This window comes from Telopea speciosissima, chromosome 10 (genome assembly GCF_018873765.1).
Source record: "Telopea speciosissima isolate NSW1024214 ecotype Mountain lineage chromosome 10, Tspe_v1, whole genome shotgun sequence".
NCBI lineage: Eukaryota > Viridiplantae > Streptophyta > Magnoliopsida > Proteales > Proteaceae > Telopea > Telopea speciosissima.
Window position 1 is genome coordinate 56,842,729 of NC_057925.1, and position 27,108 is coordinate 56,869,836.

The 27,108-nt window shown below is 38.8% G+C and overlaps 2 protein-coding genes across 5 annotated transcripts in view; both read right to left on the minus strand.

Moving 5' to 3' along the window:
• Nucleotides 1–5,503: 5,503 nt before the first annotated feature.
• Nucleotides 5,504–26,985, minus strand: LOC122641393 (protein RETICULATA-RELATED 4, chloroplastic-like). The gene is made up of 9 exons (XM_043834606.1): nucleotides 26,970–26,985; nucleotides 16,254–16,826; nucleotides 15,327–15,395; nucleotides 9,668–9,799; nucleotides 9,439–9,492; nucleotides 9,283–9,327; nucleotides 9,045–9,184; nucleotides 5,831–5,956; nucleotides 5,504–5,733 (listed from the first exon to the last, which is right to left on the minus strand). The coding sequence occupies exons 2-9, from the start codon at nucleotides 16,767–16,769 to the stop codon at nucleotides 5,685–5,687; spliced, it is 1,131 nt and encodes a 376-aa protein (XP_043690541.1). The 5' UTR covers nucleotides 16,770–16,826; nucleotides 26,970–26,985; the 3' UTR covers nucleotides 5,504–5,684.
• LOC122641392 (villin-2-like) overlaps nucleotides 18,974–27,108 on the minus strand; it is a 30,603-nt gene continuing 22,468 nt past the window's right edge. For 3 of the 4 annotated variants that reach the window (XM_043834602.1, XM_043834604.1, XM_043834603.1), the window contains exons 16-23: nucleotides 25,094–25,241; nucleotides 24,908–24,918; nucleotides 24,679–24,819; nucleotides 24,465–24,590; nucleotides 21,992–22,051; nucleotides 20,441–20,699; nucleotides 19,697–19,950; nucleotides 18,974–19,510 (exon numbers count right to left, since the gene is read on the minus strand). In XM_043834602.1, the coding sequence (XP_043690537.1) occupies nucleotides 19,397–19,510; nucleotides 19,697–19,950; nucleotides 20,441–20,699; nucleotides 21,992–22,051; nucleotides 24,465–24,590; nucleotides 24,679–24,819; nucleotides 24,908–24,918; nucleotides 25,094–25,241 (1,113 nt within the window). In that variant the 3' untranslated portion in view covers nucleotides 18,974–19,396. The remainder of the gene's footprint in view (nucleotides 19,511–19,696; nucleotides 19,951–20,440; nucleotides 20,700–21,991; nucleotides 22,052–24,464; nucleotides 24,591–24,678; nucleotides 24,820–24,907; nucleotides 24,919–25,093; nucleotides 25,242–27,108) is intronic. The other variant, XM_043834605.1, reaches the window with a different exon arrangement.

The window sequence follows — 27,108 nt, forward strand, 5'->3', positions numbered from 1 at the left end:
AATACCCCCATCCCTATCTGTGAAACCTCTCCCACTCATTCGAATCCTTGTTTTTTTGTCTGGATAATCACACAAATCACATGTTAATCCCAAAAGGTTAATCGACTTTTGAGATCGTAGAATGATGGCCATCCGAATCCTTCGATCAATAGATTCTCTATTAACCATGGGTTTAGAAAAACTCGGTCATTTTTGTATACCTTCATAAATGCTCTTTTGTACACTCATAATGGCATCAGGTGTGATAGATGTGAATACCTAATTGTAGGTGAAATGTACAATGTACATGTAGGACATGTACAATTAGGTGGTTTAGTTTTTAAATTATTTTTTTGGGTGATCTAGTCTTAATGACCTAAAAGGAATCCATAGTTCTTTGAACTCAAGTATTTGTGGAAACTTATTCATTAAAAGAAGGGAAAATGAAAGCTGCCTGTTCACTTGGCCACTGTACCACGACACATGAGCATGCAAAATTATCACTTCGTCTATGTGAAATAAAAAATCTCATCCATGTTAATGCCTTTACGCGTGTTCTCATTGGCCCCCATGCTGGTGCAAGGCCAGGCGACCAAGCAACGATCTCTATTGTAATGTTCTTTTTCCAAATCTGTGTCGTGGTTGGTAGAGCGTCTATGGTTTACAGACACAGCGTCTACAGGGTAAATCCTTTCTTGAGCTTTGAGATACATATATTGTTTGTTCATCTATGTGGCCTAGCTCAAAATGAATTGTGTCCTCTCCATGACCACTACAATGATGTATTTTCTATGGATTTATCGAAACAAATGCCCTTTTCAAGATCAATCTACTAATACCTTCCATCACCATCCGGGGATCCGTCAATTATTATCTGTGATGGTAACATGGATTTGAATTCTTTTCATAGTAAGTCGACGTCTATTGTTTTTTAAATGCAAAATTTTTCATTATGTTTCTTTGAATTATCGTATTTTAAGGTCTATGTTGACATCAAAGGCCAGAAGTATCATGCAAGGTATATGCCAACTTGCCAAGCAAGATCAAAAGGGTATAAAGAGATAGAAGTGTGGACCGACAATCAGGAATTATGTAAGGGATTAATACAAGGGTGTCAAGATGGATGGCCTTGGGATATTTTTTGAATTCTGATCTTTCATTCATGTATCTAAAACTTTGAATTGGTCTGCCCACTCTATCTCTATATGGGTTTTGTTTTATCTTTGCAATGGTTTGTTAGATATCCTCTTATGATCTTTCATTAAGTTTTCTTTCAAAATTTATTAATTCTCCCTTTTTTAATGAGGGAAGGTTTGCATCCAAAAAAATCTTGAATTTGTCTTATCATAAGGTTACCAAAATTTTAATACCAACTGATATTAATAAATAACATTTTTTAAGCTTAAGATAGGTTTTGTTCCACACTTGCACCTACCTATATTAGGAATGTGAAGAGACGTCTAGCCTATGGACCAATGGGTTGCCTAGACGTACAATTATATATGGTAGGTAAGAAGGATTATAGTGAGGGAATAATGTGGAGTTGTGGTTGAGATATGAGGAAGCTCCAAGCTCTATCATTTGTGCTTTGGCTTGGTGTGGAACAATAGAAAAGCTTGGGAATCCTAAGACTTCAAACATCAACTTGGGGGACCCAAAATGAATTTTTTAGATAGTGAAAGTTCAGTCAGGGTTTTAAGAATTGGATCGGATCAACCAGAAGTCAATTCTGTTTGATCGAATCAGAATTAATCGAGATCGATCTCAATTTTCTCTTTTTCAGCTCTATTAATTGATCCTATATGAAGAAAAAAACCCTAGATACCCGAAATATGCTTATTCTAAAGCAAAACCAGATCAATCCAAGCCGATTTTGATTCGGGTTTTGATTTCGGGTTTTTAAACTCTTGGTTCAATTATATACTTAAACATGTATTCTAAAAGACCCACATCATGATTTGCACAGACTGGACTCTTAGACAAATTGATGACACTAACACTTTCTTTCCCTAAAAATCTCTCAAAAAGGAATAGAAAGGATTTTTGGATATGCTTTGAACTTCTGCTAAAAGGTTGAAGAACATTGAGTGTTACAAAAGAGATGTAATGATACATAATTGACTTATTTCATCTTCACAAATGAAATTCATTAACTTATGTGGAAATTTACCAAAACTATGTAGTGGAGTTGACCTCTATTTGTCTGAATATGTAGAAAATTCTCTCTAGAGAAAAGTGGTCGGTTTTATCAATTTGAAGATGAGAATGAATTGTAGTCTTCTCTCCAACCAATGAACACTTTGAAACTTTTCAAGAAACAAATAATATTCTATTCCTACTTGTTTATTAATGTAGTTAATTAAGTCATTTTGAAGCTTACCCATATGCAATTATCAAGTATCTATCTCTAATCCGTCCAACCTATTTGATTATTTTTCCCTTCTTCTTTAGCGGAAAATTTTCTTTATCGTGGATGAAGAGAATCTAGTCATTGGAGTGTTATTAATCCTTCTACCTCTTATTGTTTGAAGTGCGAAATATCTTTAATTAGCACTGTTCTTAGAGTCCCATTCAACCACCAAAACCTGTAGATTAAGAGATTCTCTCTTAACCATGAGTGGAGAGAAACTAAATCATCGTTTTCTTTCCAAAATTCGCAAGTTTGTGACTAGCTAATCTTGATGCTGTTCAATCCAATTCACATTCGTTTTTATATATAGGATTGTTTAACACTATTAATAACTAATTTGTTATGTGTGTTTGATCAAAAGTAAAGTTGATGTAAAATGCCATTAAAATACATGTGGGAAAATAACACCCAAAAAAATGGAGAAAGAAAATGAAAAATATCCATTTTAAGTTTTAAAAAAAATTTGCATTACAATCAAACACAAGGAAATAAAATGGAGGTGGGAAGAGCAACGGCAATGCAGAAGAAAAAGTATATGTGTGGAAGTTTAATAGGTGAGGCCAGGCTGAGCAGAGAATATGAGAGTCATTGTGTCACTATTTCAAAAATCGGAATCAGATTGGTTGAATAGGCCGTGAACAATTACTACCCATTCTGATTGAATCCAATCAAATTCAATTGATTCAAATTGAAATCAGCACTGACCGATTCGATCTTCGATTCTAATTTTTATAACCTTGTTTTGTGCAGTTCTATAAATTAGAACCTTAGAGCCAACCAACCTGGTCCTGACTCAGAATTCAGTCTGGAATTGTAAGCTTGGGCTGGGCTGGGCTGGGCCGGACAGGCAGGCAGGGCAATAGAAAAGCCCATGTGATTTGTTTCCCTTATCACCAAGACATGATCTCAATATAGGCCGTAATGGCCATTTGACTTTAGTAGCTTAAATAGAAGAACAGACTCAGTATCAAGAAAGAAAGTCGCAAACAAGTCCCTCATGGATGGACCTAGCAAGAGCGGCCATAATTCCACATGACTTCATTAGGATTGGAATTTGAAAGGTGGATTGAGAGTAGACCTACTGCATGTGTCCTAAATTTAGGTGCATGAAAGTAGTAATATACCATAGGCTGGCCATTGTGCCACTATTTTTTTTGGGAAAATGTTCTCCATCCGGGAGCGTATCTACGCTAGCGCTCCCTCGTGTCTCTCTCTACTTCTATTAGGTGTTTCGTAGGCTATACTTCCGGACAGAAAGCACTCTCCCTTTTTTTTTTTTTCATTTTTTGGGAGTGAAAACTGAACAGGGGTTAGAGGCATCATAACATACATGATTGACACCTCTGTAGACCAGACCACTGTTTGAGGATATGGAATCGGATTGGAATCAGCTGATTCCCATTCTCGATTCTTCCCAATCCTCCTGATTCCTCCCAATTCAAAAAATCAACTAAATTCTAGGGTCCAGTAGGGGTGTCAATGGGTCGGGTTGGGCCGGGCCTGCCCTAAACCCTAACCCAACCATAGAGGCCTTAACCTAAACCCTGACCCGACCTAACCTGACCCTGCCAGGGCCAAGAAACCCTCAACCTAGTCCCGACCCTGCCAAGGATTTTCCTAACCCAATCCGGCCCTAATTGACCCTGATAGGGTTGGGCAAGGTCGGGTTGGCCCTGATTGACCGTGTCTTGACCCTGACCCTGATTTTGTCTATAATCCCACGTGCCTTTAGGGCTTTTTTTGTCTTTTGCTTTTTAATTTTTTTATTAGGCTATATATATAAATAAATATTAGACCAAATATATATATATATATATATATATATATATATATATATATATATATATATGGAATATTATATACTTATAATTAATACAAGGTCGGGTTGGGCCGGGCCGGGATCTAAGCCCTAACCCAACCCGACCCTACCAAGGCCAGATTGTAACTAAACCCAAACCCACCCTCAGCCTCAGGGTTGAAAAATCAAGGTTGGGTCCGGGCCGGGCTCAGGACGGGTTCGGGCCAGCCGGGCTTTATTGTTGTGTAGACAACCAATCATTATCAAATTGAACAAAGTCCATGCATTTTACGGTGTCCATCGAATTGTTCCCAAAAGTCAGTTCATAGCATGGGTATAGGGAGCCCAGCACCGAAGGAGTGCCCATGGGCGCATCCAACCGTTGGAATGTACCACACATATCCCGATGGCTGACTAAGCGTGCACCAACATATGTGCAGTACAGCTCAGCCCTTGGATGCCCCCTGAGCAACTCCTTGGACGCTGGGCTCCCTGGAGAGGAGCCAGATCCTGGGTATTTATCAGCCAGTTGAGGCTTATGAGTTCTTATGAGTTATGACACGATATTTAGGGAGTCCCACGCATCATGTATTAGGGTCAATGGTGAATTACATGCAAACCAAAATGACAAATCAGAAGTAGATACCAATTAGGGCTGTTCACGGTTATGTGCTTAGCACCTTACCCAATACTAATTGGGGGGGCGCTGTTCTACCGGACTCTGGATCCTCTCCCCACCTGGTAACTTCCTCATTGGATTTCACATGGTCCATGAAATGTAGGACCCCACACCACAGTTTACTTTTCTAAATAAGAGCAAGGAACCCGGCCCGGCCCAGCCCAGCCCAGCCCAACCCCATGCCTATTCTTTATTAAGAAAACGTGGTAATACATTAAACGCTTACATAGCTTACCCGTCGAACCTGTTTACATACCTCCTTGGTATAGGGTAAGGCGTAAGGGTTTACCCACCTAGCAAGGTACGGATAAGGCCCTTGCCCGACCTTATGCTACCCATTTACAGGCTACTACCAATGGCTGGATGAGCATTAATCTCCCTACTGGGCAGAGTCTAGATTAGATTGCAAGTTAACCCAATAAAAAGATGGATTTACAGTCAGATGACTCAGATGCGGAATATCAAGATAGAATGAACCTACCCCTGGGAATTAAAAATGGGATCAGAATTGACCGGGATCGATCCAGACTCAGGATTCCAGGTTTTTAAACACTGACCTACCCAAATAAAGAGATGATATTCCAGGGACTTACCAAGAGAAACGGATGCTTATTTTTTATAATAGAAGGAATCCCCAGATATCATGATCTTTGTTATTTAAGATCTACAACCGTGCACATTGAACCATATCTATGAAACAACCTTAAATGGGAACCAGCAGCTCCAGCAAGAATCATTGAGTACCTTAAAAATTTTGAAAAAATAAAAGGAGAAAACCTGAAACCTACATTGGGGGCCCTGTAATCAACCTGTCTGCTCTATTCACGAATCTTTTGAACACCTACCAAACGGGCATAATCTACCCACCTGTTCAAACATATATCTCCAATGTCAGTACTGTCAAACAGAAAGCAATAGTATTTTTTTCATGAGAACTCTATAAAACATAGTTCAAGAAACTTACAACAATGACCCTAAGAATGTGTTGCCTGTCCGAACAGCAAAGCAGAGTGCACTCAACACAACTTTGTGATGGTGTAGTAATGGTTCCAAAACCCGTTGTTCAATTACACCAGCCAGTAGTTGGTACCTGTTCAACAAAGGATACATTGTCAGCCAAACCCCCCTTGATGAGTGTATACCAACCCGTACAAGCACGCACTGACAGAGAGAGACAGAGAGACAGAGAATTCCTCCTCCTTTAGTGTGATATGATGGCTGGAACCTCCCATACTGACTGTTGAGGCCCAATCCCACACAAAAACCATTGCCCCAACTTAACCATGTACGGTTCCATTGGACAGCCACCTAAGTTGTGTCATCTTAATCATCCAGAAAAATATATTGTGAAGGTCATCGATGAACACCCCCCCCCCCCCACCCCCCTTAAAAAAAAAAAAATTCAATAATCATGCTTTTCTCCAATTCACATTATACCTAACCCGATGGAGCAGTGAAACCCAAATATCATGGACAACAGGAAGAAAAGTCAGATACCTTTGAAGAATGATTTTACAATTACTGGGTGTAGGCAGAAGAGATGAAATTCATGCCTAAGGTCTTCCTAAAATCTAGACCCACTCTTGCCTATGGAGATGCATCTAATTAGAAGGCTTTTGATCAATAGTCCAAGACTCATGCCATTCTGGTGAAGATCCAGATCTTGTAATACCATAGCAGATGAGCCTACTAGAGAGGGCTCCTCTAGGGATATCATTCAATAGGGCCTTATCCCCTTTGTGTAGTTTCATGATGTTATCTTTGTACCTCTATTATTCCTGTCATTTTGGATTATTCCATAGAGCCTTATTCCATTGTGTAGTCATGTAATGATATCTTTCTACCTCTGTCATTCCTGTTTTTGCACTAGTAATTGATGTACCATTCTCCCCTGGCGAAAGGGTTGTCAAGTAAAATAACTGTTCAGAAAGAGAAAAAACTCATGCCTGTATCATAATTAATGATTTAACAAAACAGAGGATAGGTGCTACTAATTCTTCTACTACTGCATTTAGAGAATGTGAGACAACAGTCTAGAGGGACCCTTGGTCAAAGCAGTGTTTTTATATAGAAGAAACTGAAAATTAATGTTCGATAGATTACAGGGCAATGAGATTACTAGTGAAAATAAAAGATGATGACTACAAATTATCTAAAATCAGATGATGGTTGTCCACCTTGTTTCAAAGAAGTGACTACAAATTAAAAGTGAGTATAGTTAGAAAAGCAATTATAAATCTTCATTTCAGCCATTTCCTGCCACCCCAAAATTGCGCTTGAACAAGTCCCAACTGCTATATTTTACACTATACCTGATTCTAATCGATACTCTTGTAACATTATTAATCTTCTTTTGCAAGTTCACATTTTTATCAAAACTCAACCATTGGGTATCTTTTGCCTTAACAACACAGCATTAATCTTCTTTTGCAAGTTCACATTTTTATCAAAACTCAACCATTGGGTGTCTTTTGCCTTAACAACACAGCATTAATCTTCTTATACAAGTTCACATTTTTAACACTACCACAAGGCCAACTAACCTTCATGGAACAAGAACTCAGCAAGATCTCGCCGAGATCTCACTTAAAACTCGCTTTTCTGAGATGGCGAGACGAGATGAGTGGCGATACAGGCTGATTACAATATTTCGTCAAGATCTTGCCGAGATCTCACTTAAAACTAGCTTTTCTGAGATGGCGAGACGAGATGAGTGGCGATACAAGCTGATTACAATATCTCACCGAGATCTCAGTTCGACTGAGATTTCGGTTCAATTAATCATTGGGCCCTTTATAAATAGTCCAGATCTCGACTGAGACCATTCGAGATCTCACTAATCTCGCTGGTCTCGGCAGAGAACACACTCCCCACCCGAGTTGCATGGTGCCCCTCCTACGTACAAGAGACGCCCGCGTTGTAAACAGTCACAAACTCAGGATGAGGACATGAGTATGAAGACCATGCTTGAAAGTTTTGGAAGCATGAGTATAGATACCACTAGTAAGTGTCAGTCATGGCATGCATCTTAGCCTCAGTATGACTATGATTATGGCCATGAGAGCACCGGTTCTAAATATAGTAGCTATGGTTAGTTTGGGCAGCCACAGTCAGTACACTCTGGACATGAGTTCGACAGTCAAAGCACTGGGTCAGGTTTTGTGGACATATTCACAGTCCCAACCCAACCATGCCGATAGTAGTTCAATAGCCTGGTGGTAGTAGCAGTGGATAGATCTCATCGCAATCGCCTCTTCCATACCCTAGGATAGGGTACCTTCGGATAGCTTATGACAACACTTACACGACTTGTGTGGTAGACTACACACATTTCTTCAGCAGCACTATGACATGGGAATCCTAGGTGGCACAATCTGCGCCTTACTGACTTCGGAAACATGGCTTGGAATGATAGAGGTATATCATATATGTTAAGATTGATGTATTTTACACTTTTACATTTCTAATGCTTATTTAAGTTGTTTTACATTAATTGTATGCTTTGATTGCTTTCTATTACTACATTATGTGTAGAATAGGGCCTATTAATACTTTGTAGCCTACCAAACTAGGGTCCGAAGTCAAACTCCTATTTGGACTTTTATTTTGGACAATTTGATAGTGCCATTGTGTTTAAATGGCACAAAATAGGTTGTATACTAAGTTTCATGACCAAACTAGGTCAAAAACCCACCAAAACCATCAACCGAGTTCAAAAAAAAATGCACCAACACGCTTTTTTGGCTGGGTGAAACCAATACCGAAATCGAGTTCTCAAACCATGCTAACCATTGCAAGTTCGCATTTTTAACCGTAGAACAGACCAATTGACCATTGAGTTTCTTTTGCATAACCTAAGCTACGACAATCAAATCATTTTCTATCCCTGGCCTTCTGGCAGATTTGCAAATTTCTAGGGCAATACTGTTTATTTATTTATTTATTTTGGTGAGGATGATACTGAATTTCAAAGTCAACATTATATTGAAAGGTTAACATCATCAACAGGTGCAATGGAAATAAAGAGAACAGGAAACAACAGTTGCATGAAGATTTTATACATAATTGCACATGGTAGTAAAGTTTTTTTCTTGTGACCAATGCAACAGAGGTAAGGATGGTTCGAAAAAGCACTAAAGCAGTAGCCAAAACATTGACATCTCTCAGTATCTACATACCTAAGATTGCTAGACACTGCCATGTAGACACCATACGCAACACTGGTTGCTAATAGAGGAACTTCTTCAACTTCATCATCAGATTCCTTGGCCACTGCCTTTTTTGCCCTTATCAAGGCATTTGTTACACCAGTACCAACCTGAAAGAAAAAAAGAACAAAGCCAGTTACCACACAAAACTACATAAAAGGCTTAACCTAAACCAAAAGCCATTGAAAGGGAGAAAAGATTGGCCTACCAAAGATGCACTGGTTCCAACTGCGAAAAGCTTGGCCCCATTACGCTGTGGAACAAAACCAGTTCCATGAGATTCATGCATTTACTAAGAGTTTGTCGACTCTTTTTTAATTGAATATTTGAGATACAAAATGATTAAATAACTATTTCACTTTACCACTATGGCACCTATTCTTTGTAAAAGTGAATAGGATGATCCAGCCAATGCAATCTGCAAACAGGATTCAAAAGGCAAATCAGTAACTGCTTACAGTTGAGTACCCCCGCCTTTTTTTGGTTGGGGGGGGGGGGGTTTACAATTTACAGAATCTTTTTTTATTTTTATAAAACACTAAAGTGAACACTCTTTCAAATTCAATAAACTTGTGGACGAAACCCAAACTAACCTGAAAAGCATTATCAGGGCAGTTGTGGAAGAACTTAGCAATAGGTCCAGCACTGACTGCAAGTGCTGGCCGAAGAGAGACAGTAGGAGCAGGAAGCCAAACAAGCATAAAATCTGCAATGACGGCCATGAACTAAGAATTGGAATGTGTTAGCAAGATACTTAATATAAGAGAGAAGAACAGTACATAGTTTCAGACTAATGAAAAAGAAAACTTCAAGTAATTGTTTTGCAACCCAGCAATATGTTGTAAGAGGATAATCTTAGTAAGTATCCAGTGAATAAAACTTTAATTAGATATGTGTTATCAATTTATATAGGAGACAATCTTACAGCCCTCAAACTATCCCAGAAAAATTGGTGAAAGAAGAAGACAGGAATATCCAATAAAAACTCCAATATTGCTAGTAATAAAAAAGTGAGGAAATAGATTTATCCTTCTTAGGAGATAAAACATGTTCACCCAAGAACTGCACTTCAGCTAGACACAGCAGCTGGAAATTAACCAGTGTCAAATGAATATGTATAGCACCAGAACAGGTTTTTGCCAAATTCATTCAGATGAATCCTGTTAAATTGTTTCAAGCTTGGGCAAAGGCATCCCTTCTAAGCAATACCCTACATAGACACTCTAGTCAAGGGCCAATATTTGGTAGAGCTGTCTCTTAAAAGGGACCCACTTCAATAGCACCCAATTCTTTTTGCAAAGGAACCAATATTCCCATGCCAGATTGGACAAATATAGTATAGAAATTACATTTGGCAGGAGTGTCTCTTAAAAGCGACCCACTTCAATAGCCCCCAGTTCTTTTCGCAAAGGAAGCAATATTCCCATGCCAGATTGGACAAATATAGAATAGACATTATATTTGGTCCAGGAGAATAGGATTCATCTTGCCATTTGGGAAATAAGGGCTTCAACAAGTAAAGAATGGAGTGGAATATATGACACAAAGAGATGGAATGTTGCATTGTATGTCTATATAACAACCACCACCTAGCCTTATCCCTACTAAATGGGGTCAGCTACATGGATCCTTGTTCTCCAATCAGCTCTGTTCGAAGTCATACAAGATAGAAAACCTAAGCTATGCATGTCTTTCCTCACCACTTCACTTAGAGTTATATTATGCCTGCCCTTGGCTCTTTTAGTTCCTTCAATATGAATCAAATCACCCCTCTGAACTGGAGCATCCCGAGGTCTCCATTGAACATGATCACGTGATGTAGATTGAAGCATGAAGACAAAAAAAAACAGTTATTGTTCATGTGAACAGTACCACGAGGCACTGTTCTTGCAACACTGTTCACATGAACAGTGATTTGGGGGTTGATATGGACTGCTGGCTTAGAGGAGTTGATTTTTTGTGTTATTTTTATTATTACATACTTATTTAGTTTCCTATTTGAGTTGTACTCCTAATTGGGAATCATAGTTCTGTTAGGAATCATAACAGTCTAGTTTCTATTTTATAGGTTTTATTAATTAGTTTCTTACTTAAATTAGGATTGGGTTGCTTTGTTATTGGGTTATTATAAATAAGTATGCGGCTAAACAGAAAACAGACAGAGACTGAAAAGAAAAGAGCTATTGATGAAGCTGTGAGATGCGGCAATGGTGAGATACCATGGGTGAGAGGATGATGGGCTCATTCCATCGCTTCATAATGTCTTCACCCCTTATTAATACTTTACTATCTTCACTTTTAATACATCTAACATGGTTGACATTTCTACTCATCCTTTCTCTTGCTTTAGCTATCTTATAAAAAGTTTTTTCTCCTTTCTTTGTGTTCAGATTGTTATAAAGATCATCATATTTCCTTGCCCTTGCATTCCCCCACCATCTTCTTAGCTTCATTTCTGGCAGACTTATACCTTTTTAGATTCTCTACCTCCTTAGTCCTTTGTCATGTCTTAAAACTAGCTTTCTTAGTCGTAATGATTGCTTGGACCATAATCCCACCACCAAGTCTCTCTAGGGGCATGACGTTTACCTTTCGATTCCCCTAGTACCTCCTTCACAACCTTGTTAATATAAATCGTCGCATCTCGTTCCACATCGAATTAGTGTCACCTTCAAGGTCCTACTTTCCTTGTTTAACCACTTTATCCATAAATGAATTCAAGGAATCTCCTTTTAATCTCCTTATAATAATCCGAACAATACCTTGATTGGATTCACAGTTTGGAGACTTTTTTTTCAGATGTTACGATTTGATTGAAGCCAAGAAAGTTTTATTTGTAGAGGCTAAACTAAAAGGCACAGCTCGAGTCTGGTGGATCAAGCAACAACAGAATCGGACCTGAGGCATTGGTTTAGTTACTACTTGGGCTGAAATGCATGAAGTCCTGAACAAAAGATTCTTACCTACCGACTACAAGCAGTGCATGTACGGATGTACTTCAGGTTTGCACAGCTGAAACAGGACAACCTAACAGTTGAGGAATTTGTTGCTAGATTCTATTATTACGCCACTCGATCTGATTTTGAGTGGAATGAAGAAGTATTAGTGGCACATTTCCACAATGATTTGGACCCTCGGATCAATGCTGCACTAGCATCCAATCGACTACCTACAATGGAAAATGATGTACAGGTTGCATAACAAGTAGAAGAAAGTCTGAACCAGTTGCCTGTGGTTTACTAAATGACTTTTCTGGGGGGGGGGGGGGGGAAGACTGTTGCTGCTTATAATTGTTAGCCCTAGGAAAAGTTTCTAGAAAATTCCTTCGATTGTATGGTTTCATCTTTTGAGAATGAGGCAGGCAGCCCTACTTCGTTCAGTCAAAATCACGACCTACCCAACCATATTCTCCGCCTCGGTGTGGTTTCGACAATTCTTTTATGATGCCAAGGCTGTCATTCAGTGTTTTACATGCAAAGGATACGGACATGTCACTACTCAGTGTCCCAACCGTTTGGTGGCTTAAATTGATAAAGATTCTTTTATCCCTTATGTTCCGGAAGAACACCTTGGTGTTGAGACATTTGATTTACCACCAGAGCGTGCACCAAGTGAAGTCAATGGCAATGATAGTGATGAGCAGCTACATCCTTGTTATGTTCTTCATCCAATTCTGACAAAGTCATTGAGGATGAAGATTGGTGCCGCAACAGTATCTTTCAGACCCGTGAAAAGTGCAACGACCAGTTATGTAGTCTAGTGATTGATGGAAGTAGTTGCACTAATGTTGTCTACTTGTCTCTGAAGAAGCTGTTCATAAACTGGGATTGCAAACAGAGCCACACCCAAATCCTTACAAAGTTGCATGGGTGAACAACAATAATCTCAAGGTTACAGATAAGTGCTTACTCACCTACTCTATTGGTAAATTTGTGGATACAATACAGTGTGACATCCTGCCTCTAAAAGTATGCCATATTCTTCTTGGTCGACCGTGGTTGTTTGATAAGAAGGCACAACATGTCAACATTGCGGGTATGCAAATACCTACGCCTTCAAGCACGGCAACCAAACCATGAATTTCTTCCTGCTAAGGATCTCCCTGACATTAAACTCAAGAAAGTAGCAGGATCGTTCCTCCTCCAGCATGTTGCTTCAGACAGCCTCCTAGGTCCTTTTCCAAACTCGACGGAGTTGAGTTCTTTCAGAGGAGAATTGATGCAGTATCACTTGGCTGGTTGGACCAGCATGATAGGCTTTGGAGACCCAAACCCAGACAAAACCGGTCCAATGGTTTTCGGTCCAACAAGGGCTGGAACTAGTTATTTAGTAGGTTATTTATTTAAGTCTTTTGTTTTGAGTTGAGTACATAGAAGTTAGAGTTTGAGTTTTATATTGCAAGTTGTTATTTCAGTTTCATAGTCTAACTAGGAGTCATGTTATTGAATATAAGTTTGTTGAGTTTTACTCTTTGAGAGTGTGTGATTGTGTGATCTCTTTCCTCTTCCCCTACAACTATTCTATTCTCCTATCCGGGCCCCCACCACTAAGTCAAATAAAACTGTAGTTGTTAAGAGTATGCATTGAATCTTATCATAAGGGTTGCTAGGATGCCTAGGATGCAAGATTGACATGGAGCTTATTTTGAGTTGGCATTTTATGGGGTGTGGGTGGCGGGGGGAGATCTATCTGTAAGCAACTAATTGACTCCATTTCAGGAATAAATGGTCTTCCACTCTTTGGGAAAATTGGCCAAATGCATACACAAATATACGCTTTTTGGTTTTGTTTCATTTAGGCAGCATGTTCAGCATTTTTCAATCCTATATTCTATATTTGAGATATATACTACAAGTCCACAACTTCCTCAGAGATTGAAAAATAAATTATGTCGTTCTCTTTGCCAGTTTAAGGCTTCAAGTACAGTAAGGTACCACTCAACTCAACTCAAATCCTTGGCAATATCTTCCTAGCAAAGAATCTAGCACCAGCATTAAAGTCTAGGCAGGGTAGCACCGAGCTAATAACAGGAAACTGCATGGGTACAATCATTCTTTTCTTTTTTTTCTTTTTTTTAATAAAAGTAGTGTTTTCTTCTAGTAATTTCCAATAATGTTAATGCAAAAAACTTCAAAGAGGTTTATATTGAGAAACCAAACAACATTTAGGGCATAGAAAAGTTAGCTTTTGGGGTGCTATACTGCATGCATTGTTTGCCATGGAGCATGTGCATTGTGCAGTCACAATTTCACTCTTCCCTTATCCAGCTCCTGTCTTTGTTAGGAATTTATAGGCAGTTTGCAAGTTACAAACTAAGACTCCAACCAAGGTGCAACCAAGCAAGCATCCTCACCTGCTATAGAAAAACACATGTGGTCCCTCAATCACTGGGACTCGGTCCCCTAAACTTTTTTAGGGCAACAGGGGAAACGTATGACTACTCTTCCTAACTTCACTCGGGAGTCAGGAGCTGCTTTCAGAAACACTCAGCCACTCAGACTTGTGGGTTATTTTCTCTGATATCTTCTACACCCCCGAAACAACCAACCTTCTTTAACAAAATATCACCCTCCCTTTCCCTTGATGCTCCAGTTCTTATCTCACATGGTTATTGCTTAGTTGAAGGCTTTACAATCTCCTAAAGCCCCTGGGCTCTGCAAAGGGGCAGCATGGGCTACTACAGTTGAATTGCTTTATAATTTCATCAGAGTGGTCAAATTATGTGATATACTGATATACAAGAAATCAGTTTTAAGATGGAAAATACAAGCAAGTTTAACATTAAACAAATAGATGAAATCCTTACCGAACCCCCAGCCTCTAGTTCCATTTATACATAGATTTGACCCAAGATATTACATATAAATAATGGGTATGTAGCATTTAACTTTCTCTGAGCTCAAATTACATACCTTTTTACATTATAGGGTAACAATTTAATATAGTATATTCAGCAAAGCTCTTGAAATAGAAGTCAAAGAAATTGTTGACATCTTTTGCCTAAACTAACATCCTTTGGGGGACTGGTTATAGTGAGAGGCATCTTACCAACCCTTGATCACATGCTGAGTGGGTGTCTTAAGTCTTCACCATAAACAGATCAAGTTTACTCTATATTAACAGCAAATCACAGGGGAAAAAAAGGGAAAGCGAAAATCAAATGAAGTTTTATTTTATTTAGGGAGAAAAAAATCACATAAAGTTCTACCTTATTTTCCTTTCGTTGTTCCTGGGAAGAGGGGGAGGACTTACCAAATCAGCAAAAACAAAATCCAGCTCTTTGACAAAATTTTCTCTCCGTCGTTCCCACTCTGCAGCAGTCTGGCAGAAATAGAGCCAGTGGATTAAAATTTGATCCACAGTTGACAAATAATAAACTCCATCAAAATTTAATTTCAGAGAAAAAAAATGAAGAAACTTAATAACAGAAAGCATGAATAGCAACAAAATTATAGAAGCACGAGCTTTAAACATAATTCTGCATCAAAGGATGGGAAACATCATCATACTACCAGAAGAATTATTAGGAGCTTCTACAATAAATGATCCGCAAGATTGAAAGCCCAAATCCTTCATGAAAGAGCTAACAAGATATGTGATTAAAGAAAATCCAGAAGAATTTTAGGCTGTCTGACATTGATAGGAGCTGTTAATTTGGCAACTCTGTACGGTTTATTTTAAGTACCATCAGTTGTGCTTTTTAGACAATACAGTTTATGTGAAAGGATATTAAAAATGTTGTACAGTAAGTAGAACACAGGGTAGAACAGAAATTTAATTTGAGTAAAATATAAGTGTCAGTGCGACTCTTTCTCTATCGCGTGCGAAGAAGAAAACTTAATACACCTGATAAACAGTAACCTCCTCCAATTCATCCATTCAATGATGTTCACGACAACCTAAGACAGTCATTAACAAAGATCCAAATGACATTTTCAGCATACACTTAGATCTTCTAAAAATTCTACCAAGAAAGAATCTGAAGCAAAATCAAAACCACAAACAACTAACAGAAGACAGTTCGTCATTCTGAACCCTCAAATATAAATCATTTCCACAAAACCAGTACACGTAGTAAAACATAAACAGAAAACCAATGATCCACCGAGGCTGTTCACAACAAATAAAAACGAACAGAACAGAAACAATGTCAACTGAGAATTGAAGAGAACGCCATACCTTAGTGAAGATGCCAACGCCGCACTCCATGAACACTTTAGCGAAGAATAAGTCATCTGCCAAAAGCCGTTCCTTAAACCCCCCGAACTGAAGCAACCACCGGAAAAATGGCGACTTCTCCAACTCAAAGTAACGGTAGACAATCGATCCAGGTATCCGTCCAGTCTCAATCGCCGAAGCCAGATCCGAAGGTATACTATCCAAAGACCTCCCTACCTGCGTAAGCACCAGAATCGCCTCCGCCTTGTTTTTATCGCCAGCTTCCTCTCCTTCATCACCACCACCACTATATTTTCCACCATTTCCACCACTGCTACCGCCTCCGCCGGAGTATAGCACGATCACCGGATTCTGCTTCCGCTTCGCCTGCCATATCAACGGGGAGGCGGAAATGGAAGTTTTAGAAGCGGTGATACGGCCGAGGGAAGAAGGAGAAGCAAATGATGAACTATGGTGACTGAACTTGGGGAAGCCAATAGAGCTTGTCGACGGATTGAAAGTAGCAGTGATCGCCATGAACGTGTTCTTCTCTAACTCGTTTGTTCTCTCAGACCAAGCTTGAGAGAGAGAGAGATTCTTCTCTGAAAAGCGTTGGGTTTATTAGGGAGGTGGTGAGTGGGGACGGAGCGAGAGACGAATTAGGTTTGAGTTTTTGACCTTTGACGGTTGCTTTGGTTTCTTCTTCCGACAACTAAGGAGAAAAAACTAAGAAGAGGTTCTTGAATTGGTGTTTACGAGGCAAAAGTTGCAGAAGATACTGGGGCCCACTGACCTACACGTCAGCTCTTCTCCGTTATTTTCGAAGATTTGGTATCTTATTGGTGGATTAGGAAAAAAGTTGTGGGGACTTCTACTAGATTTGGTAAAGTCAAATCAGGGAATCAAAACTCTAGATCGGAAAGCAGGAAAAAAGAAAGGTATTCGGTGGGTCACATCATGAGATACAACTGGTATGGAATATGGATTAGGGTTTAAATGTTGGATGGATTCCAATCTGACGTCACCAGATAATCCGAAAGCAAGACGTCATGTAAGGCAACGCCCACGTGTTTATTATTCTTTTAGGTTTACACTTATTCAAGCAAACACGCCTTTCTACATCATTTTCCAGGGAACAATGGTTAAGTTATGGGTCCTCTTTCCCCTATTTATTTCTGTTTTTTCTTGTTATTTGGTTCAGAATAGATGGTATAGAACCAAGTAGTAAAGACAAACCCCTTTAGGACTCCACAATGCCCAACCATTTTGCCCAACCATGTTAGTTCAATAAAGTTTCTTTCCATTCAAACCCATACCGAGTGGTTGAAGGTTTTATAATATTTCCTCACCTTCTCACCCATACTCTCTCTTTCACATAGATACACATTTTAAATATTTTTTGTTTTGGAAAAGGAACGCTAACCGGTTAGGCGTAGCTCCAACGCTTAGACACATAACCGCTTAATCGCCTTGAAAATAATCATCTTGTTCCAAGGATTTCCGAATTTTATGGCAGTAGGATGGTTAGACAGGTACTGTGTCTAGGCATTGGAGCCATGCCTAGAATGTGACCCGTTAACGTTCTTAAGCTTTTTAGTGAACTACAAGTTGGGCTGGTCACTATCTGTTTTTAAAAGCTAGCTACATTTGGGTTGAATTCATCCTTATAAGAATTTTTTTTAGGGTTGATGTTCTCTGTGCCGCAGCGCAGCCTGTGCCCAGACACATGGGCTTGTCATTTAGGGGGGCAGGGTGGTTATAGCATCTATCAGATCCATATAGTCGACCCCATTTAATTGGGATAAAGTTATGGTTGTTTGTGATGGTTATTTCGCCCACCCCCATGTGTCTGGGCACAACCTGCACCCCTAATACAGAAAACATTCTTCCTTATTTTTTAACGTAGTTCTATTTGAGTTCCAACAAACGGTATTCGAACCAAATGATGACAACCCCACTGTACCCGAAGAAAATCCCTTGAAGAAGATTTCATTTCTCACGTTCACTCTCGGGAGGAAATTGCTGGGTTTTATGAAAGCAATCTCTTCTTAATGACTGGCTTTTAAGGGTGGTTCTTGGAAGACCTCTCTCAAGCAAGATTAAGTAAAGGCAATATTCAATGAGGTCGCCACCAGCCAATTATAATCCAATTCATCCTCTCGGTACTTCTATGATGGTTTACGCGTGTGAGGGTGAGGGAGAAGAACGGTGGGGTGGATGGTAATTTTGATTACGCTATTTCGAGTCGGGGAAGACAAGGATGGAGATTGGGAGAAAAACAAAGAGGGGTCAAGGATAAGGGCGGGCAGGGAGGACAGGGATGGCGAGAGAAACAAAGAGGTGGGGGAGTGGAGCGAGAGATGCGGCGGTGGGGGGCCTAAGGGCAAGGGAGAGAGAGAGAGAGAGAGAGAGAATATCTGGAATTTTTAGATTTTTCAATTATTTCTAATCTATTACCAGCCTCGATCCCATAAAACGGACCGGTTGAGGTTGCTGAGGCCGATTAAACCAATTCAGATTAGAATCGAAATCCAAATTGGCTAAGGCCTCAGCGGATTCGGACCCGATTCCAATTCCTATAACCGTGGATAAAAGGGTTCTTGAGGGGCATGGAAGAAGTTCTCTCTACCCAGTACCCAGTTTTAGAGCAATCAGTCTGCGATCATTATGGTGGATGAGAACAGTGCAATACATATACAACCCCTGACGAATAAAACGATTCGAGAGTCAATAAAATAAAATACACAATGGACTTGCAAACAAACCTTCATTTATCACACACTACAAAGATGAAATCAAAGGGTATCAACCAGTAACACCCTCATGTACAAATGAAAGAATATTTCCTGCTTGCTGATGTCCTAAAACTACAATACCTTCAGCTGCAGTTCTTGAAAAGAAAAATGGAATGACAAAAAAAAAAAAAAAGGACATTACCCAGGCAGGCAGGCAGGCAGGCACCGAAAGAGCAGATACAATATCATCAGTAGCCATCTTCACGAGCAGGCAAACAGAAACTACTAGAGATATAACAACCCACAAACACTGTACTAATATAATCACATTCCTAGGACAGATATGGGCACCAAGTAACAACAAATGAACAAAAGGAAGCTGTAGAGAGCCCAGAATAAAATTCTAGTGCAGTCACTCCTTGCGAATACTCAGAAGAGAGCCACTTTCTTCTTCCGCATGTCCTGCTTCCACTTTGGCAGCTGGTAGAATGCTTCTTTCGTCATCCCCAATACAGTCTGGAATTCCTCGTCAGACAGATAGGCCTGACCAACAAAACAAAGAACAAGAATAACTAACAAGAAATATTAAATGTGGTTTATGGATGAAATAGTTTTGACCGTACAATATGACTAGCTTCATTTGATAAAAATATTTCCTTCCGAAAAAAATGTAACGCCCAAGGAAGAATTTAAAATAAATATCCACTCAGCAACATCAAAAGCACAAACCTCTCTCCTCTTGAAATCAATTCCTTTAACTGGGTTGGTCGATTTGGTGTTCAATTGATCATAACTATATGTCTTACTACCATTCTCATCCTGCTGCACCTCCTCCTGCTCCGTCTCCTGTTCGATCTCTTGTTTCAACTCTGACTCCTCTCCATTGCTCTCAGATATGGATAATATTCCCTCTTCTGTTTCCTTCACTGGAGATCCTTCTTGAGAGTCCACCTCAGAGTTAGCATTTTCACTTTTCAACCTAGCTGCGATATATAATGATTGTCAGAAGCACTAAACTTCGATAAATAAGAATCTCAATAAACTAAGACATATTGTAGAAGTCAAGAAGTCGAACGATTTTGAAGCATCTAACAATAATTGCTACAAATTTTAAGGGTGACAGGGATTTTTTCCCAGATGAGGATAAACTTTTATAATCCCCAAGATAACTAATTTGGCATAAGGCAAAAAGAAATGCAAAAGCTTCCATAACATTACAGAAAAGCCTAGTCCAAACCAGTAGGCACTCCACATGTAATTCCTTGTAGAATATACATGTTAGAGAAAAAGATTTCTTAGGCATGCTATGAACTGAGTCTCTCACACTTTAATAAACCCAAAAAACACCGTACAGCATTGAAAGATTTGAGGTCATTTTAGGCATTTGTAGCACAAAAACATTAAACAACCATTCATCTTCCAAAATATAACATCTGGTCTCCTCAAAAGAGAATGTCATCATACTTTCCCTACCAGAGCTTTCCTCTGTTGGTGGGCTTCTAGAGCCTCGCGCAGGAGATGCCTCAGGCGAGCGCTTCTTCTGTTCAGCAGTCAGAACATTTGAAAGAGCAGCTACAGCAGCTGCTCTCTGTGATCCTCGGCTTGTACCAAATGGCTTGGGAGCTGCAGCTTTGGATGAACTGGATGGATTAAAGGCAGAGTTCAATGCAGCTAAAGCTGAAGCTCTTTGAGTTGCTCCTCCCTGATTTGAGCTGTTGGACTTATCTTGATTCTGCATGAATGTTATTAGAGTAAGTCAAGACCAAAATCCAAACTTGACATATGAATATGTCGGGAATTTAGGGAAGGAATAGAGGATCGATTAAGTTAGAATGTAATCCCATCAAATAAAATTTGCTATTACAGTATCTAGCAACCATAAAGTAATCTGAAACTAAGGACCACAGAAAATTGAACTCAACTCAACTCTTGTTTTTCCTTTTCAAAAGTGAGCAAAGTGGAACTTAACTGCCCAATATAATCAGTTAACAATAGGCTGAACTAAATTTCCAAATTAAGGACGCATACAAGCTTCTCCATCAAATAGCTACTTCATAAGCCATCAAATAAAAGCTTAGCATAAGCGATGAAGTGATGGCATAAAACTAGTCAGAGAAAGCTCATGGAATCTAGTCAAAATGGCAAAGAACTCATGAACAAGATGCAGAACAAGAAATCTCCTAAGGACCTTCATTACCATAGTCATCAATTTATTCCACCTAAAGCATCCACTGTGAGGAAGCAGTAAGATACATTAACTGTCTAAATCAATGGTTCACAGCAAAAGGTTTGGGCTACCAGGGCAAATGCCCGAGTTCAAGTCAAGAAGCAGCCACCTTGTGCATAAAATGCTGAATGTTAGGACTGTCTCCAAACTCATCCCTCCGACAACCCCATGGCAGGACCAGCACTGGGTAATGGCCCTTTTATTGAATAAATGTGATCCTAACTTGATAAAAACCTTGATCCAAATCACTAAAAATGTTTATCACATATCATTGTTTAACATATATTGTACAAACAATAGAAAAGTAATTGAACACTACATAGCCCTTCAGAAGCTTCATGAAATAAGAATAGTCTTAAGAAGCAGTAAGATACATTTACTCTCTCAATCAATAGTTCACAGCAAATCTAACTATTGATCTGTCCAAGGGTTTAGAGGCATGTTCTTTTTTCAATGCCTAATGAAAAGGTCAAAAGAAAGAGACATATCAGTCTCTAAGTAACATTCAGAAACAACATGAATTTATTGAGATGCTGGTTCTTTGTACTTAGCAAGAAAAAGGGAGGAGGGGAGAAGAAAAGAGGGATAAAAAAAAAAGAAAAAGAAAACCCAAGTAGTCAACTTTGGAATATAATAAGGTGAAAATTTTTGGGAGGCATCATATATACCCAAAACATTTTAATCCTCGTGACCTATTTGTTACATGAATTTGGTTAGGTTGCAGCAATGGTTTTAAAAGACAATATGGTAAATTTCATGTCCTGTAAAAGGAAAAATAAATCAAATCTAGAACTTACCTCCGAAGAATGTGCACCAAAAAGCGAGAACATTTTCTTCACAAATGAGTTTTCATGAGCCTGCAGTTTCGCAAAAAAATAACTCCTTAATATGGAACAAATGTATTTTAAAAAGTGAGAAAAAGCCAACTGAAACTCAGGGCAATATATATATATATATATAGATAGATAGATAGATAGATATATAGATAGATAAAAATCATACATACAATTGAGTAAATGTGACCCCCTTTGCATAATTCCAGATAATTGACCATCATTTGGGACTCAATCCACCTCAACTTAAGCCTTATCCCAACTAAATGAGGCTGGCTACACAATCAAAATTTTTTTCTCATTCATTTCTTTTTGAAGTCTTTTTCTGACAAGTTATTTAAAGTCATATGTGTTCTAAACCCAAAGACATTCATGCCTTGTCTCAGTTCTTCTCTGCAGGAACTGAATCAATTTAGAAAAGGATGGCTAAATTTTAAGGGCATTAAGTTAAGTATGAAAAATACCAAGCTCAATGGGTTCTAGGATCACAAATAAATAAAGATTGCCTTTTGAGTAACAACCTAAACTCCGACATAACAATTCTCAGAAACCATACCAGATTTGAATCAAATTGAAATAAAATAAAAAAAATACACAACCATTCTGGACTGGCTTTTGAGACTCGAAGACCAAAACATAATAAGGTTGCTTCTCAAATATGTTGCATTGATGAGAAGAGGAAGAAATAGGCCAGCACTAGCCTATCGGAAATCCTTAGGGTTTGACTACCAAATTTTATAGATAGACGCCTAGCTTTTCCACGAGAAACTATCCATTTCATTATCATTACGTGTTTTAAAAACCATAACCCATACTATAGCCCAACGACAATGTCCTAAACGAACCCAACAGCAAGAACCTTCAAATCTAACCCATACCCGTAAAACATTAATCCAAATGAATAATGTTAAACTGATCAATAGATGGGCAAAAGAAATAAAGAGACCCCCAATCAACTATTCTCCTGGATCACATGTACCTTTTAACATCAAATTTAATTGGGGTAAAGAGGAGCTGACAACGATTACTTTTGTATTATTTCTAATTCAGTCTTACAATGAAAAACAAATCTAACCATTCTAAAAATAGAATATTTTAATGCTTAACAAGACAAAGAAAATAACCTCATCCCATAAAAATGACAAAGGAAATAACTGTTCTATTGCTAATTAATGGATATGGCAACAAAGTTGTACTTCTTCAACACATTAAATCAAAGAGATTCAACCCCTACAGAATTTTAAGTTTCATTTGGTATAAAGAGCAGGCTCAGTTCTGGTTCCTTTAGAAACCAGAAACCGTGGGCTAGTTTTTGGAGTTTGCTTGATAAGAATTAGTTTGAGCTTATCTTATCAAGTATGGGTTGTTAACAGGTGATTAAATCATGGAGATTTTCAGTATCTCTTAACTTTGCCTTTTTCAGCTTTTTTTTTCAATAAATACCTTGTAATGGCTAAGAGCCCCTGATGGTTTTGATTAATGGATTGATTTAGTTTGCTTTGATTGAAAGAGGTTACCTCTCCTTCTTCCCTCTCTGTTCTTCCTCCCCTCGTTTTTCTCTCTCTTCCTCTCTCACTTCTCACTCCCCCATGATTCTGATATTATGTTCATCCCTTCCTCACACTCTCTCTCTTTCCCACCACCAGTAGATGTCTACTTGATCCGCATCAACCATGTTATGCATATGGTCATAAGACTGGCAAAATAATCATCCTTTTGAATCTAAACTTCCATATTCTTGCATCTTTTTCATCCAATGATATAAGCACCTAATAAGCTTTTCAGTAGCCCCGCACACCTAGCAGCCTGCAATTCATCAGATTTCTTAAAAAAGAAGGGCACTGAACTCTTTTTTTATTTGACTTCAAAGGAGTCGGCAGGAAGATTCCTTGCAAGGACTTAAGAACACCTCAGAAGAATTTCAATAATCCCACAAGCTTAGCAGACTCCAGTTCATCAGAATACTCACAAAAGAATGGAACTGAATAATTTCTTAAGTTGACTTCAACGGAGCCAGTAGGGAGAGTTCTTGTAAGAACAATTCTATAAAGTTAAGAGTAAACTCTCAAAGCTTTGTGCCACTTCAGCTATCCTCCAAAACCTTAAATGGAGATTCCTTGCAAGACTAATACTTCAAGAGAAAGTCTATCTAGGAAGAGACATAAATAACTCTAAAACATGAGGCCTAAGATCATGGAATCTTCCTTTAAACAGTCTGTGCCCAATGGCGTTAGTTTACAGTTTGGATCATGTTAAGCGTCTGTGGAAGTCTGGAATATAATTTTGTTCCACAATTGCTATCTTTTCCTTTAGCATAACTGTACTTTTCCGTATTATAATCCGCTTCCCCCCCCCCCACCCCAAAAAAAAAAAGAAATTCGTAAGAAGGACCTCAAGATAAAGCAGAGCATAGAAGTTCCTTAATTACAGCACATACAGTGGCTTTGGAAGACTCCCACGAAAAGTATGTTGTGAAGAAGCATGGCTCATTTCCTTCCGTGACCTTGTACAGTGGCAAATCAGGAGATAACCCTTCCAGTTTTGTGGCCATTTCTATGTACACCTGCAACAATTCCTTGCTGCATGACATACATGTAATAAAAAGAAGCAACAAGCAGAAAAGAAAATAATTTCTCTCTAAGCAATTGTACCTGGCCAAATTCAAAAGCCTTTTGCTTTTCTTTCGAATCCACACAATGGCCAACCCAAACAAAGACCTCAGCATGTGTGTCAAGTATCAGCATATCCTCAGTCAACAGATCATCTTGAGAGAAGTTGTAAACTTCAGATACCTACATTGAATAAAATAGAATAAAAAATGGAAGCCCTAAATATCTAATAAAAAAAATAAGAAATTTTAACATAAGTTTAGAGGTGCACCTCAAACTTTCCTGATAGATCAGCAAGGCAGTAGGAGCCATAAACCCAACAGGGAAAGAAAAACAAAATAAAACAAAAAGAAACGATCAGCTTCGCCCAGAATATTAAAATGATCAGTAACTGAGTTATATCAAATATTAACTCAGGCAGATAAAAGATATAACGGTATGGAGAACAAGCACCAACCATTATTGAATGAGAAAATGTACAAGTGTGGATCCCTAACAGTCTCTTGTGTAACTTTTTTGCTCGTGTAACTTTGCTTCCCTCCCACTGCAGACCAGAAGGCCGAGCTCTCAGTTCCTTCCTTAGCATGTTTCAAGGTAACTCCTGGCTGAAAAATTAGAAGTATTCAAGTTAGAATCACTTGACCTCATCATATGACATTGTAGGAGCAAAAGTTTCATATCTAAGATTTTAAAATATACTCTATACAGAGAGAGAGGAATTGAAAGCCGGGCAGTTAAGAAACACCACATAAATATGTGTAGCCACTTCAGAGAATGCGGCGTTATATATATTTTTTTTTGATGAAAGTGTAATCACACAAACCACACACCAATCCCAAAAGGTTAACCGACTTTTAGGATCGTGGAATGGCGGATATACACAACACACACCACACTCACACTCACACACCCGATGTGGGACTAAACCATGCGGCATTATATTTATTTTATTATTGTAAGTTCTCTGTTCCACCACCGTTAGTCAGTAATGTGGGTTGGCTTGGGAAGCAATACAAAGGCCATCCAGACTTTTTGTCTTATCTCTAGGCAAACCTTATCTACCTCATGAAATTCCTCCCTTATGAAGGGACAACATAGCAGGTATGGTGAAGATCTGTTTAGTGGCCTTTTTTCCCAGCATCCCCTAAAATCAAGCTCAGGAATATGGGAAAGAAGGAAGGGAACGAAGCCCAACCGTGGTGCCTGCGGTTCTCGTAATCAAGGGTTAGCTGGAAGAAGTCTATCTTACTCTGTCAAGTGATGGAAGAGTTCAACTAACCTTAGCTGTTCTACAAAGGGGAAAAGCCCACAGAGCGGTTACAGAGTCACTTAGCCGTCTACAAAGGGAAAGGCGTCGGTATGGAGTTGCATCAGCTGTGGATATAGACTAGGCTAAGGAACGGAGTCAACAACTATGGACCGAGACTACACTAAGGAACAAGGAAGCTTGACTGAGCAAGCTTGCTCTTCCGACCCAACTGGCTTTTGCATAGGAATCATCAACTGTTTAATGTTTTAATAACGGCTCACGCTTCTTTAATGATCTTTTTTATGGTTATGCTGAAGATGAAAAAAGTTGGGATGGATGAGAAGAAATTAAAGAGAGAGAGAGAGAATAAGACACAAACACCTTCGATGTAAAAAAGAAGATAAAATTAGAAACAAACAACTTCGATGTAATCTAGTAGTAACTCTAATAGGTAATAAGCAGAGGAGAAGTCATTTGAAATGGCCTGGCATGCACAATAACGGCTATTGAATGCACACCACAGCAAGTGGCATGAACATGATACAGATTAGAATTGTCAAAAGTAGTCAAAAAAGATAACACTAGGGGGAGGGGCTAAAAAATTAACTGGGGAGAGGAAGTGAGAGAAGATATGGATGATTTTGGATTAATAACAAGTATAACAATTATAAATTATTGAATGACGAAACAGGATCTGTGTAACTGACCCATTTAGTAGGATAAAGCTTAGTTGAGTTAGTTGAGTTACAGAAGAAAGTGGGAAAACTAACTTAACTAGGACTAAAGATAGGAGGAGGTAAGAATCTATATTCTAATTATGACTTCAATGTTCATGATAAACGGAGGTGAGATTATTTGTAAGTTTCTTACGGCGCTTTAAATTAAAAAAGCAAAACAGGAATTTTCAGTCCCTCACCACTAGTATTCAACATTTTCTTAAAGAAAGAAGATCGAGAGAGAGAGAGAGATTTCCATGTTCATAATAGACGGGTGAGATTATTTGTACGTTTCTTGCGGCGCTTTAAATTTAAAAAGGAAAACATGAATTTTCACCCTCTCACCACAAGTATTCACCTTTTCTTAAAGAGAGAGAAGAGAGAACATAATTGTTGAAGCATTTTCCCCAGATTTATTGGCATGCCTCATTAGGGGGGGGGGGAGGGGGGGGGGGGGGGGGGGGAAGTTATGTTATCCATGCTTAACTTGCAACTAGACAACTTTAA

Excerpts from the sequence above, each read along its gene's own strand:
- LOC122641393 (XM_043834606.1), bottom strand. The coding sequence starts at position 16,769 with ATGGCGATCACTGCTACTTTCAATCCGTCGACAAGCTCTATTGGCTTC. Across the intron at positions 9,800-15,326 it reads ATTTTGTTTTTGCTGATTTG|TTCATGGCCGTCATTGCAGA; the intron begins GTAAGTCCTCCC and ends TCCAATTCTTAG. Across the intron at positions 5,957-9,044 it reads GCAGTGTCTAGCAATCTTAG|GTACCAACTACTGGCTGGTG; the intron begins GTATGTAGATAC and ends TTTGTTGAACAG.